The sequence below is a fragment of the Nansenia antarctica genome, assembly GCF_963989245.1.
Source record: "Nansenia antarctica genome assembly, chromosome: 10".
Classification (NCBI taxonomy): Eukaryota; Metazoa; Chordata; class Actinopteri; order Argentiniformes; family Microstomatidae; genus Nansenia; species Nansenia antarctica.
Genome location: NC_137680.1, coordinates 9689116 through 9702363, shown reverse-complemented (window position 1 = coordinate 9702363; position 13248 = coordinate 9689116). Strand labels below are relative to the sequence as shown.

At 42.8% G+C, this 13248-nt stretch overlaps 1 protein-coding gene across 1 annotated transcript; it reads right to left on the bottom strand.

The window, feature by feature from the left end:
• Positions 1-1731: 1731 nt before the first annotated feature.
• Positions 1732-12568, bottom strand: ttc24 (tetratricopeptide repeat domain 24; the record flags this gene model as incomplete). The annotated part of the gene is made up of 11 exons (XM_080540942.1): positions 1732-1843; positions 1973-2033; positions 2400-2482; positions 3697-3821; positions 4914-5006; positions 5901-6022; positions 7128-7256; positions 8656-8862; positions 9213-9414; positions 11653-11946; positions 12356-12568. The coding sequence occupies 11 exons, from the start codon at positions 12566-12568 to the stop codon at positions 1732-1734; spliced, it is 1641 nt and encodes a 546-aa protein (XP_080397068.1).
• Between the last annotated feature and the right edge of the window lie 680 nt (positions 12569-13248).

Here is a 13248-nt window from a genome sequence, read left to right as displayed (position 1 = left end):
GCACTGTATCATCTTCATACTCGTATGTCACAGATGAGGTGGTATGCCGGCGATTGTGGGCAGTTCCTTTTTTTCTCCACATTTTACATTTACCATCACTCATACATGTTAGTCTGTGTCTCATCTGTCCACAAGACCTTTTTTCCAGAACTCTGCAGGCTCTTTTAGGTACTTTTTAGCAAACTGTAATCTAATCTGTTGCTAACACCTTGCAGTGTAGCCTCTCTAGTTCTGCTGGTGAAGTCTTCTGGGGATGGTAGTCTCTTACATACACGCCTACCTCCTGGAGAGTGTTCCCCATATGTGGGACTGTCGTTTTGGGGGATTTGTGTTTTTCTTCTTTTGGATGGTATTAGAAACTGTTGTTGGCAAGCCTACGGTTTTGGTTATGTTTATGATAGTTTGTTTCTGATTTCTCAGCCCAATAACGGCTTCCTTGACTTACAGTGACAACTCTCTGGTCTTCATGTTGACAGACACCAATAGCAGACTCCAAAAGAAAACGTAAAGGCTAGAATAAATACTAGACATTGACAGCTCTCTTATACCTGCACAAATCATGTGATGGAACACACCCGACTAAACAGAAACACATGTCAAGGCAATTTTCCAATACTACTGGTGGCTTTGTTTTCAGGATTTGGGTAAAGCTTCAATTTAGAAAATAAAATGACCAGTTAAATACTTTGGAGCCGTCTATTTTATTTAAAATATGTACAACTTTTATTCTGGTGAGATAACATAATCAACATGGTGAGACATTTACATACAATTTTAAGGTTCTTGACTGCCAAGGCATTTCAAATGTTAGAGACCAATAAGAAGGCAAAATGAGAGGTTGTCAATCATAAACAGGGTCAGAATATAAAAAAAGAAAAAAGGCCAAATGCCAATGATAAATTGGTAATGGCGAGATGAGAAGGAAATGGAACTTGTCTTTTTGCTCCCTTTAATAAAACGTTTGTTTTTGTCCCTAAATTGCATTTCAAAATATGGAATTGAGTGGCCACAGAGGGAAGTAAAGTGCAAAACGATATTCTGCAATTATAACCCTCTAACTATACTTATATAGTATCATATACCCTTCCCATCATTCATAGAGCTTAATAGATAAAGTCATTAGCAGTATTAAACTTTATAAAGAAGCAATAAAGCACGACTGGGAAATATTTGGAATTTATCACAAAAGGGGCCTTATTCCTTTAACGTTTCATACTGCTACTGTTCTGTGACTGCATCTATAAAAGTGTTATGAATATCTTTATAAGGCTTTATTACACTTCAAAAGAGGCGTGGCCTGGGGTGGTCCAATTATCTAGCACTGCGGTCTACAGATCAAATCAAATCATCACATTTTATTTGTATAGCGCATTTCTTACAAGATGCAACTCAATGCGCTTCACACAATGAACATTTTCAGTCAATCAGTCAATCAATCAATCAATACTGACAGAGCAGGCAAAAATAAAAACCTGTACACTATGTAGCCAGGAAAATTCCCTTGCAGTGCGCACATATGTCCATGTCGGCATGGGTTCGAATCCGGCCCATCCCCTGCTGACATGCCCGCTTCTCTTTTCATAAAATAAAAAATATGAGTGGGACTGCCTCACTCAGAAAAAAATTACTTAAAAAAAGATCGTGCTTACAGTGAAATATTACCCATATTTGCAGAGCAAATTGGACCCACATACAATACAATACTATTGAATACTTGTGCTTCAGGTCACATCACATGACCAAACAGATTTGAGACTTCCATTTCCTGAACAGTGGCATGGCCTCTTCATTATGAGACGCACCAGCGGGTGGCCCCTCTGAGCCCTGGGCCAACGGGGTCTCACTAAAACACACATAAGAACATTGTCAACAAGAGTAACACAGCATGCCATCATTCAGTCAGTATCCAGAATTCCTCAATCCAGACAAATCCGTGGAAAAAACGTTATAAAACAAACATAACTTAACCTACCTGCTGTCCTCGCTTTTAGTCTGTGTTGTCCTCGCTTTAATGCTTTCATACAAGTGTTCACCTACAGAAAAACAAACAGCCTACTGTAAATTAACAACAACATGCATTTGATAACATAAATGAAGAAACCTCATAACGATGGTCTGATCCCTGATTGGCAACTTCCCTTCGATATTGTTGTTCCATGGACTGACTGACATAGGGGGGTTATGCATAAAACGTGTCAAGTAATCTCTAAACGGTGAAACCAATATGCATACAAATACCATCAAATAAACACTGAATCACAGTGTTTTACCTCACAGTAATTGTTTGATGGGGGTGGTGACTGGGCTAAAAACAAGAAAAGAAAAGTGTAGCAGGTAAAATAACCCACGGTGACATCACACAAAGGTCGAGCTCCTGATGTTGCATCGCATCTACTTACTCTGCTGGGTGACTCCAAGCTTGTCTGACAGTGTCTGGTTCTGGTAATGGGCTTCTGGCTGCTCGTATGTATTATTCAGATTCCTGGAGGGCAGAGTGGAAGAGGCACGATCAACCATGACAGTTCTTTGACCTCCTCGATAGAACTTTTGAGGAATAATTAAAATGACACCAGCAACAACAGTGACATTGTGGTTACCTATACCAAAGGGTTCAGGTTCTTCGACATTGGCATTGCAGCAGAATACAAAATCAATATAAAAATAAAGCAGGATACAAAATCAACAAAATCAACAATCAACAATAGCAGCAATAATAAAATAAAGTAAATGAGTAAGGTGATAATAGAAACAAGTAGGATGAGGTAAGAAGGTGAAAACGTGATAGTAGTTGTACTGCTGTACGTGCTGTAGAACAGTAGTGCAAAAATGCTGTGCAGGTAACAATGACCTGAAATGCAATATCAAAAAGTCTTTAAAAACGGCAGAATAAACAAACTACTGCAATATTTCTGCCTAGCGCACCCAAACACAGCAGCCTTCCACAGCGCCATCTTGTCAGGCATCTTGTCATCTGGACAGGTGTGTGTGTGTGTGTGTATGTGTTCATAGGGGATAGTGGATAATCAATGTGGACGGTGGTTATCCTCCTGCACATTAACTGAGTGTGTGTGTGTGTGTGTGTGTGTGTGTGTGTGTGTGTGTGTGTGTGTGTGTGTGTGTGTGTGTGTGTGAATGTGTTTATAGTGGATAGTGGATAATCAATGTGGACGAAGGTTATCCTCCTGCACATTAACTGAGTGTGTGTGTGTGTGTGTGTGTGTGTGTGTGTGTGTATGTGTTCATAGGGGATAGTGGATAATCAATGTGGACGAAGGTTATCCTCCTGCACATTAACTAAGTGTGTGTGTATGTGTGTGTGCGCGTGTGTGTGTGTAGGTGTGATTGCACGCGTGTGCTCGCATGGTAGTGAGGTTTCTCTGCTTATGTTCTGATGATGGATCTGAATCTTAATTTTTCTGTTATTCCACTATTACATGGATGGATGGATACAGATATTCCCAAAGTTCCCTATATACAGTGCAAAGCAAGGCCAGAGGCACAGTATGAAGTTTTGGGGGATTTTGTGTTTGCATAGCGTGTAGTATATGTGTGCATGTTTTTGTTTATCTTTTTATGTGTGTGTTTGTGCATGTTTTTGCATTGCAGTTGTGTGTATGTGTATCACGTCTGTCCTTGCCTGTTGGCTGCCGGCAGCAGCGTCAGATAGGCCAGCTGCTCAGCGGGAGGCCCATTTACCGGTGACTCAGAGTCCCCCGTCTCTCCGGTAGCCTCTCCACGTGCCTCTTCTCTATCCGGCTCTGGGGCTCCCTCCTCCCTCCTCTGCTCCTGAGTCGACAGTGCCGCAGAGCCAGCTCCACTCCCTGGCCAACAACACAGCTGTCAGTCAATTGATACACATTTGTGTTATGGGTACACTTTCCAGGTTTAGTATAAATAAAAAAGGTTTTGTGAAAGGGGTAATTAAGTAAAGGTAATTTCAATTACTGACAGAGATTGATTGATTCTCGAAGAATATGACTACTGTACATGGCTAATGAGAAGTTCAGATAAATCCTGCATAGTTGACATGGCGTGATGAACATTTGAGTTACACAAACAAACACACTAGACTAAACTCTTAATGTTTGCAATGTTTGACCGGTCAATATACATTTAATTTCTTATTAGTGGGGCGGCTGTGGAACAGGAGGTAGAGCCACTGTCTAATGATCGGAATAACGCTCCAACAAAACTCTCTGTATTTGGATTTCACAGACAATGATATGAGACAGAGGGCTTGGCCTTACTCTGGGGCCTGTATTTCACCCTATGCCCATTTGGAACGCCTCTCCTGGGGTGTTGGTTGAATTCCAAGCCCTGGTTTTGGAGGCCTGGACCTGGCTTCACACCGTTCATGTCAGTTTGCCTGTGTGTTTTTGACATTTGAACATGTCAGCAGCAGTTACATTATTCCAACAATAAACCACATACTGTGCTATAGAATATATAAATTAATTGCACGTGTATATAATTGTACGTATAAATGTTAGAACATTTTACGGAAGTCACCAAAGAATATTGACGAGTATAGAACCTTACCTTACAGGCTGTCCAGAGCCAATCCCATTTTGAGTGGGTCGCCGAGGATGCTATACAGTAGTGACCCCCAAATGACCCGAAGAATGAATGAATGAATGAATGAAAGGTCGGTGGAATTTGTTGTCGGTACAGATGAAAAAGCTCAATACAGCAGTGTCATGAATGAACTATACATCCACCAGCAGTATGTACTGTACTGTATACAGCACCAGTCAAAAGTTTGGACACACTTTCCCATTCAATTGAATGGGGAAGTGTGTCCAAACTTTTGACTGGTACTGTATACAGTACAGTACATACTGCTGGTGGATGTATAGATATGGTAATGCTTTTGAAGATGTGTGATGATTGTGAAGGAGTGTACAGTAACTAACATGTGATCTTGCAGGGGTGGAGAGAGACAGCCTGTGTTGCAGCGCCTCACTCAGCTTGGTGACCAGGCGCTCCTGGACTGAGCTAGAGGAGTCCTGGTGATGGGGATGGTGGTTCACAGAAACAGACAGCCGCTTTTTACAGGTTCTAAATGCCAATATAGCACATTGATTTGAACGACATGCAGGGCTGATGTTTTGTTGTTGAATTATGGATGTTTTTTTAATGTAAAAACAATGATATACCTTAAAATAACCCGCCTATCGAGAATGTAATGTTAACCTATCCAAGGAAAATAAACTCTCTTGATTTGCTATGTTAAAGACCCCCCCCAGACGGGTGACAATGTGTCACATAGTAGTTGGCAAGAACCTTTTAGGTAAATTGACACTAATGAATATGCACAGATTCCACAGATGTGACAGATTCGGTCCATCATTGCTAAAATGTACACAACTCTGAAGCATTTTCCATTGGTGAAAGACAAATATGGCTATGTTATATTGCTGTTTCCTAATCAATACGTTTCCTGTTACCCTATTGAAAATGCATTTTGACAACGTAAAGTTTAAATGAAAATTCCTTTTATCAATGCTTTTACAATATAATTTGGTTGTTCATAGGAATTTACTGTGATGTAACAAAATCACCTTACCTGGTAAAATATGAAACAAATGAAGCAGGCTGTAATATAACATAGCCTTGTGGGCACAACGGTGGCTCTGCTCTGATCTTATTAGCTAGCAACACACTAGAAACTACTACTACTACTTCTGAGGGGGTTGTTTCATGTTTCCAAAAAAGGTTGGACATTGCGGGTAGAGAACTCACTTCATGATGACTTCAGATCAATTGCATATCATCGAAAGGACATATCTCAAATTATAACTAATTTGACTTTGTGTCTAAATATCATGTTTTAAATGGGTGTATATTGAAATGAACACATAAAATGTTCTTTTTTTATGTACCGGTATGGAGCTCCTCACCTTGCACTTTGAGAGTAACCCCAAGGCTTGCTTGTAGTAAAGTATGGCTTTCTCCAGGTCTCTCATCTTAAAGCGAGCCTCCCCCAAACCCTCACACGCCTGACACTGGCCCTTGTAGTCATCTAGAGAGAGAGGAGAGAGGAGAGATGAGAGACTCACACATACACACACACGCACGCGCACGCACAGAGACACACACACACACACACACACACACACAGACAGAATATGAGGAGAGGAAGCAATCAGAGAGGGTTATATAGAGAGATTAGAGACAAAGACAGAGGGAATGTAACAGTGTGAGGAACGGACGGAAGGACAGAGAGAGAGTATAAGAGTGAAAATGAGGTGAGTAAGCTCATTAGGGTACGCAGCATGGCTCAGCGGTGTGACAGAGACAAACGATCAGATACTGTAACACAGTACTACTATGCAAGGAGGAGAGGATATGGAGACGTTAGAGTCCATAGAGGTGGTGACGGCATCTGTCAAATATAAATCAAATGGAAATGGAGTCACCCAAAGTCATCTATTTACACTGCATATAGCCTACTGTACCACGCTACAGAAAACCTGCCATTGATCAATAAAAGTGATAAAGGAAATGAGAGAGAGAAAAAAAATATGACAGCTGAAGTCAATAAACTGTTGAGGGAGTATGATGGGAGGCCCCAAAATGACTGATATAGGGAGGAAGTGATAGAGGAAAAAATGTGGACAAAATATCGATAGAGAAAGGAAGCGAACAAACTCTTGCAAGATGATATGAGAGGATCTGAGAGATCCATCAACACACTAGCTATTGAGGATGTGTGCAACACATTTGCCCTAACAGATGTGGCACAGCAGATTATGTTATTCATGTGAACGCTCCAGAACGTTTACAGAATGTTTTTATAATTGCTGGGTTGTACAACGGCTGTGGCTCATCTGCTGACATCAGTTCTGTAAATGTTTCGGAGAGTTCACATTAATAAACATCCGTTGGGACCAATGTGTTTGTACAACTGTTTTAGAATCTCCAATGTGAAACATATTTGTGAATAATGTGAATAATGAGCCGTAATGATGACTGCTGCCAGCTCAAAGCCTAGTGTATTTCTTAAAGCCTTCAGGAGTGGGTGGCCTGGTCAAGGGATAAATCAGAGTAGGTAGCTGGCTTCCAGTTCATTCTCTATGAGTGGTCTGGACTTGGCAGCAGTACCAATCTCTGGCACTATCCAGTACCTGTGTCTCTAAAGGCCTGTAAGGCATGGAGGTAGTTCTCTGCTGCCTCCTCGTGTTGCTCCAGCTGACTGAGGGCGTAGGCCAGGTTACAGAAGCAGCGGCCCTGGGCGCGACGATTACCCAATGAACCTAGACACACACACACACACACAGACAGACAGACAGACACACACACACACGCAGATAGGGAGCGAGAGGAGACGATGAGAAAATTAGGGGATTTTCAAAGAAAATCATAAGGCTGTAATTCAAAGCTTATCCTCAAGGTGCCGCTGCATGCACTTCAACAGTTCTGACAGTTCCATGGTTACGTACCAGGCTTCCCGCAAGAAATAGACTGGACACGTCAACTATTTTTTCACGAGTTTGGAATTGTACAGATCAGGTATATTAACATGCAGTTCATACCGTAAAACTTGTTACATCTGAACATTGTGGCAGCAATGTTATTTTATATTTAATACAAAATAGTGATTCAGTGGTGAAATTGGTGTGTATACATATAATAATATTAACAATCCTTATAATGCTTTCTAGTGTGTGTGTGTGTGTGTGTGTGTGTGTGTGTGTGTGTGTGTGTGTGTGTGTGTGTGTCGCGCTGCAGACTGCACTCCCTGTCCTCTCTCTCTGCTGTGGGGCATCGGATGGAAACAAAAGAAGTAAACATGTGAAATACCAAAGCATTTGTAATTGCAACAACTTTCTGGGAGAAGTGGTGCATTATCGGACAGAAGTCCAGAGGTGCCAACATTTTTGCCCATGACTACATGGAAATGGCTTGGACAAACTGCCCTTTATGTGTACAGCCTTAGTTATAACATCAAGACAAACACGCATACTTACACTCCACATCACCATAGCATTGAGGCCATGCAAAACCTTCTGTAACACACCAGAGTAAGTCATTTACTGATGCTGAGTAAGCACTCTGGTAAGGCCTCTGGGTCTCAGCCCCCCACAGACACACACTTCTGTCTCTAATGAGAATCTCGCTAATGGGAGCCACACGCACACGCACATGCACACACACACTCTAGTGAAAGATAAATGAGGATGTGTCATGAAATGATATTATGTCTCTCCCCCCCCACACACACACATACGCACACATATCGATGAGCACAAATCTTGCACCACAAATATACATTTTCTCTCAATATGTAAGCTACATTGATAGCCTGGATAGCTTAGATACATGTTTTTGGAATACAGCACAGAATCTGTCCCTCCATCCCTGTTTTCTGTTTCTCTTTCATTACCATCAATCTCTTCACCATGTAGACTGGCTGCCTCTCTTCCCACCTCATCGTAAGGGCTACATCCCTTTCCTAGAGGCTAGCTGCATCTCTCTCTCTTGTCTCTCTCCCATCATCATGTGGTGGTAGTGTCCCCCCCCCCCCCCTCACTCCTTCTACACCCTAACCCACCATGCAGGCTGGCTAGCCTTCTGTCTCTCTTTCCCCGCCCCCCCTCCCCTCACCATGCAGGATGGCTAGCCTTCTGTCTCTCTTTCTCCCCCTCCCCTCACCATGCAGGCTGGCAGCCTGGCAGTGGTAGTCCAGGGCCGTGCTGTGCTGGCCCATGGTGTTGTGTGCAGCGCCCAGGTTCTGAAGTACCACGGCCAGCCGGCGGGGCTGGTCTCTGGCCAGGGGCAGGGCCCGCTCGTAGCACCCTGCAGCCTCCTGGAACAGCTTCAGCTGAGAGAAGCTCAGGCCCAGGTCGTTGTACAGCTCACCTGGGATAAGGGGGGAAGGGAGAGAGGGAGGAAAGGGGGAAGGAGCACAGAGGGAGGTGAGTAAGGAGAGGGGCGGAGCAGGGAGAAAGGAATACATTGGATGAAGGGAGAGGATGAAAATGTTAGGAGGAAGACAAGATAGACAAGAGAGGGAGACAGAAGGGAAGAAAAAAGGTTCCAAGGTAAACATCGATTGAACATAACCATACACCAGCTGTCGTGTCGTGTTGGCATAATCTTATGTATACTATTTCTCTAACTCAGCAAATAATTGCACAGTCGTGTCATATGAAACCCTACATATTTCTGTTTCCGATCATTTCCCTTAAATGCAGCGATTCACCACTTACCGAGCGCCTCGGGGTTTGTGAGGTTGTCGCTCAGTTCAATACACTCCGTGAGTACAGGGAGGATGTCATCAATGGTGAAGTCGTCCGACTGGAGCATGTGACTTCCTGCCTGTTTCAGGGCCGTGGCTGCATAGTCCAGCCTGTCTGCCACCCTGTAGCTCTCTCCGGCCCGCTGGAAGCTCTGTGCTGCTTGGGTCCAGTCCTGCCCGATTCAATTCAATTAATAGGATATAGTGTATTCAATGTACCAAAATGGTTGGGGAAAGCTAACTCTTCCACAATACAACAATCAACTGACAACAATCAACTATGTAAATGCAATATAATAATAATAATAATAATAATAATAATAATAATTAAAACAATAACAATAACATAAGGTGGCAATTGTGTAGCAGCAGAACACAACAACAGTATTGGGTCTGTAGACACACATCTCAAATCAGAGCCATCTCTATTGAGAAGCTACAGTTATTGCCATACGGTCATCTGCTTGTGGCAATACACTATGTGCTCAAATAGAATAGAATCTCACCGACTATCATATCTTGATAATACATAGGCTTTTATTCAAAGTACAGAAAGTGCACACCTAAACAAATAATGATTCCAGAGGGAATAGCCTAAACGTTATTGCACCATGCCCTAGCAACTAAGTCAATTGCTCAGTGCTTACAATGGGGTTTAACTCAAGACACTGATAAGAGTCCATCAAGACTGGAAGCTCAATATCAGAGAAACGGAGGGAGGCGAAAACTTTAAAGGTAATGCCATTCTTCTTTGTAATAATATTCTTGACAACCCAATCGACTGACATCAATGATTGTGTTTTGGACACTGGAGCATGTTCTCAGTGCAGAACTTGAGCATTTTCTAAACAGAGACATTTTTCCATATTAAATCATTGTGCTTGCTTACATAAAACGTATTTTCAGTCCGGTCACGTATTCCAGGCATGAGCTTAAAGAATGTCATTGCGTTGCAGGAGATACAGGGTTGGCTTTAAAAATGCTACCTCAGCATGTTCTTAAATGTGCCTGAGGATGAAGAGGTCCTGGTAATCCCTCATTTATATATATATATATATATAAAAACTCCTCCTTTGGACTTAGCAGAAATATCATACTTCAGGACAGTATGCCACCTGAGTAATGGGGGATAGAGGGGAAATAGAGGAGGATGAATGATATGGGATAGACAGACTTCTCTTTTTGGGTCCGATACTGATATTGTTGGTTGGGGTTTGTTTGATTGCCGTGGAAATTAAGTATCCACATACTCTTACTGTGCAGATTTTTTACTGTTTTTAACTATCCAATAAAGACCAAAAATAAACAAATGCTGAACTGATAATTTTGTAAAATAAGCTCTGACAGTAATTCAGTGATATAATAGTGAAGCATATTATTGACAATCTTAACACAGTCAATGCTTGAGCTATAGCTGTTCAGATCAACAGTAGAGACAAAACTATTTTTTCAAATGTTGTAAAATGTTGGATAGTTTGAAACAAAGGCTTAATGGCTTAACCAATTAGTTTAGGAGAAAACAACTGCCCATGTTCGCTAGCCAATACGTTAGCTATTAACGTTTGAGATAGTGGTGGCCTAGTGGATAGTGACTTGGAGGTCTTGGAGGTGATCAGAAGGTCATGAGTTCAAATCCCACCTGGGAACACCACCACCACTAGTATGCCCTTGAGTAAGGCACTCAGCCCTAAATTACTCCAGGGAGACTGTCCCTGTCATCTCTAATTGTAAGTATGCTAAAAGGTTCAAATGTATCCTAATCGCTGAAAATCAACCGTGAGTAGTGTTATCATGGCAAAAAAGGCTTTGTTCCGTCACTTTACCGACTTTATTATCCATAAGGAAAAGTGAATGAATAAACAACAGCCAGAGATATGGTTCTCCCCCCCCCTCCCCCCCTGCAGCTCCCTGTGTATGTTAGCACAGCCTCTCTACCTAGTGTTGTCATACAGCTGATAAGAAAAACCACAACTCACTGTATCGGACAAACTAAAGCAACATCGGCTGATCACGGATTTCATATTCAGCACAAAAATCGACTGATCTCTATAAATTACATATCGTACCTTTTTATGTGCCCATGTGCCTTCTGAATTGAACAATCTTTTATTGTATTTTGTGTGTGATATGTGATGTTGTGTCTGTTCCATGGAAGCTGAATACAAATGTAGTTTCTTTTCAACAAATAAAGCTTTTGAACTTGACTTTCCCTGCCCCAAAATTGACATTAATGGTTCCTCAAGTCACCTTCTACCCGGGGCTGTCTACAATATAATAAATATATATACATATATATCATATGATATCATGTCTTTTGCACTATGCCACTGGGGTCAGATGCCAAAACTACATTGTGTTGTCTCAGTACTTATACTCAGTGTAAATGGCAACAAAGTTGAATCTGATCTGACCTGTAGCAGTATGTGACAGTCAGCCATCTTCATACACGTGTCCCCCTCGCTGGCCCCGTCCCCCTGGGAGCGGTAGAGCTGGGCAGCCTGGAGGTAGTGTCCTGCCGCACGCCCGGGCTCCCCGAGGGCCTCGTGCGCCACGGCCAGGTTAAACTGGAGGTCTGCCACCCGCTCGCCCCTCTCACTCGGCTGGGCCCGCCTCAGGAAGTCCAACCCTTTCTGGGCTTTGCCCGCCTCCACGTAGGCCGCGCCCAGGTTGAAGGCACACGCCTGCTGCACCCTGGTCTCCTTTAGCTGTGTGGGGGACGAGCAGAGAGCAGAGTTCACCAACCTGGTGCTGGAGAGCTACAGGGTGTGCGGGGGTTTTGTTAATGCACTACTACATCACCGGGTTGTGTACAGTACGGCACATCGTAGCACATTTGACTGTGGGTGTTTATTTCAGCTGTGACGGGCATGTTTGTGCTGAACCTTATATTACAGCACTGCAGTAATCAGCAGCTTGATGTGTCGGTAGTGTTGTCGACAACTTAACAGGCCGTAGAAGGCCAGTCTATTATAAACCGACACAAACCGTGAGTCCAGCTCTTTCTCTCTATTAAAAAAGGGCGGGAAGATGTAGGTAACACATACTCTCTACTTATGTCCCAAAAACCCCGAAAATAGGGACTAGTTGCCTATCTAGGCTAAAGAGTAGCCTCACCTCTATGGAAGCTTTGAAGGCTTTTTTGAAGCAGCTGAGGGCTTCTTCACAATGTCCACGTTGCAGGGCACTGTTCCCCGAGGCTGTGAGCTCTTCAATGTCCACCTGGAACTCCGGGACCTCAGCAGCACCATTGTCTTTACTCTTCACAGCCTTGTCACTCTTCTTTTTTCTCTTCTTGCCCTCATGTAATGGGGAGTTATCAGATGCCATGTTGGGCTCACCGAGGAGAGGCTGCACAGGAGAGCATTATGAACTTGTGGAGACTGTGACCAAGAGCGGACAGAGAAAAAAGGGAGGGGGTGACAGGTTTAAAAAAACACCACCACCATCATTATATAGGCCTATATATTAATATCCATACTGTTTACACTGGGAGAGCTCAAAATGATATGAGACATACTGCCCTCCTTTGGTCGTGTCATGGTGACTCACATATCGCTTGTCCTCTTCAATAAATGTGAAATGATCACCATAATATACATAATAATACATACCATAATGGTTGTATGCACCTGCTGACTGTCTTGAGAGGCAGAGGCACACTCACACACTTCACAGCTTTTTTCCCTTCTTGTTTTTAGTTTTTTTTTTTCCTTTCCTAGCACCAGGGGAGCCCCCCCTCCCAAATTTCGTTGTTTGGTACCTGTACTATATCAATGACAATAAAGACCATTCATTCATTCATTTATTGTTGATCCGATCGTTTTAAAGTATATCATGCAGCAACATAGCTTTCTATAATTATTTAGTTCCTGGCTACAATTCACACACACGTCTTCTCTCTTGTTAGCTAGCTAGACATCGCCATATGTTGTGAAAACAATGAAACTAACGTTTTCCAGGTGGGGTCGTGTCCCAGGCGCTAGCTCCTCAACAGAGAACAGCCATCC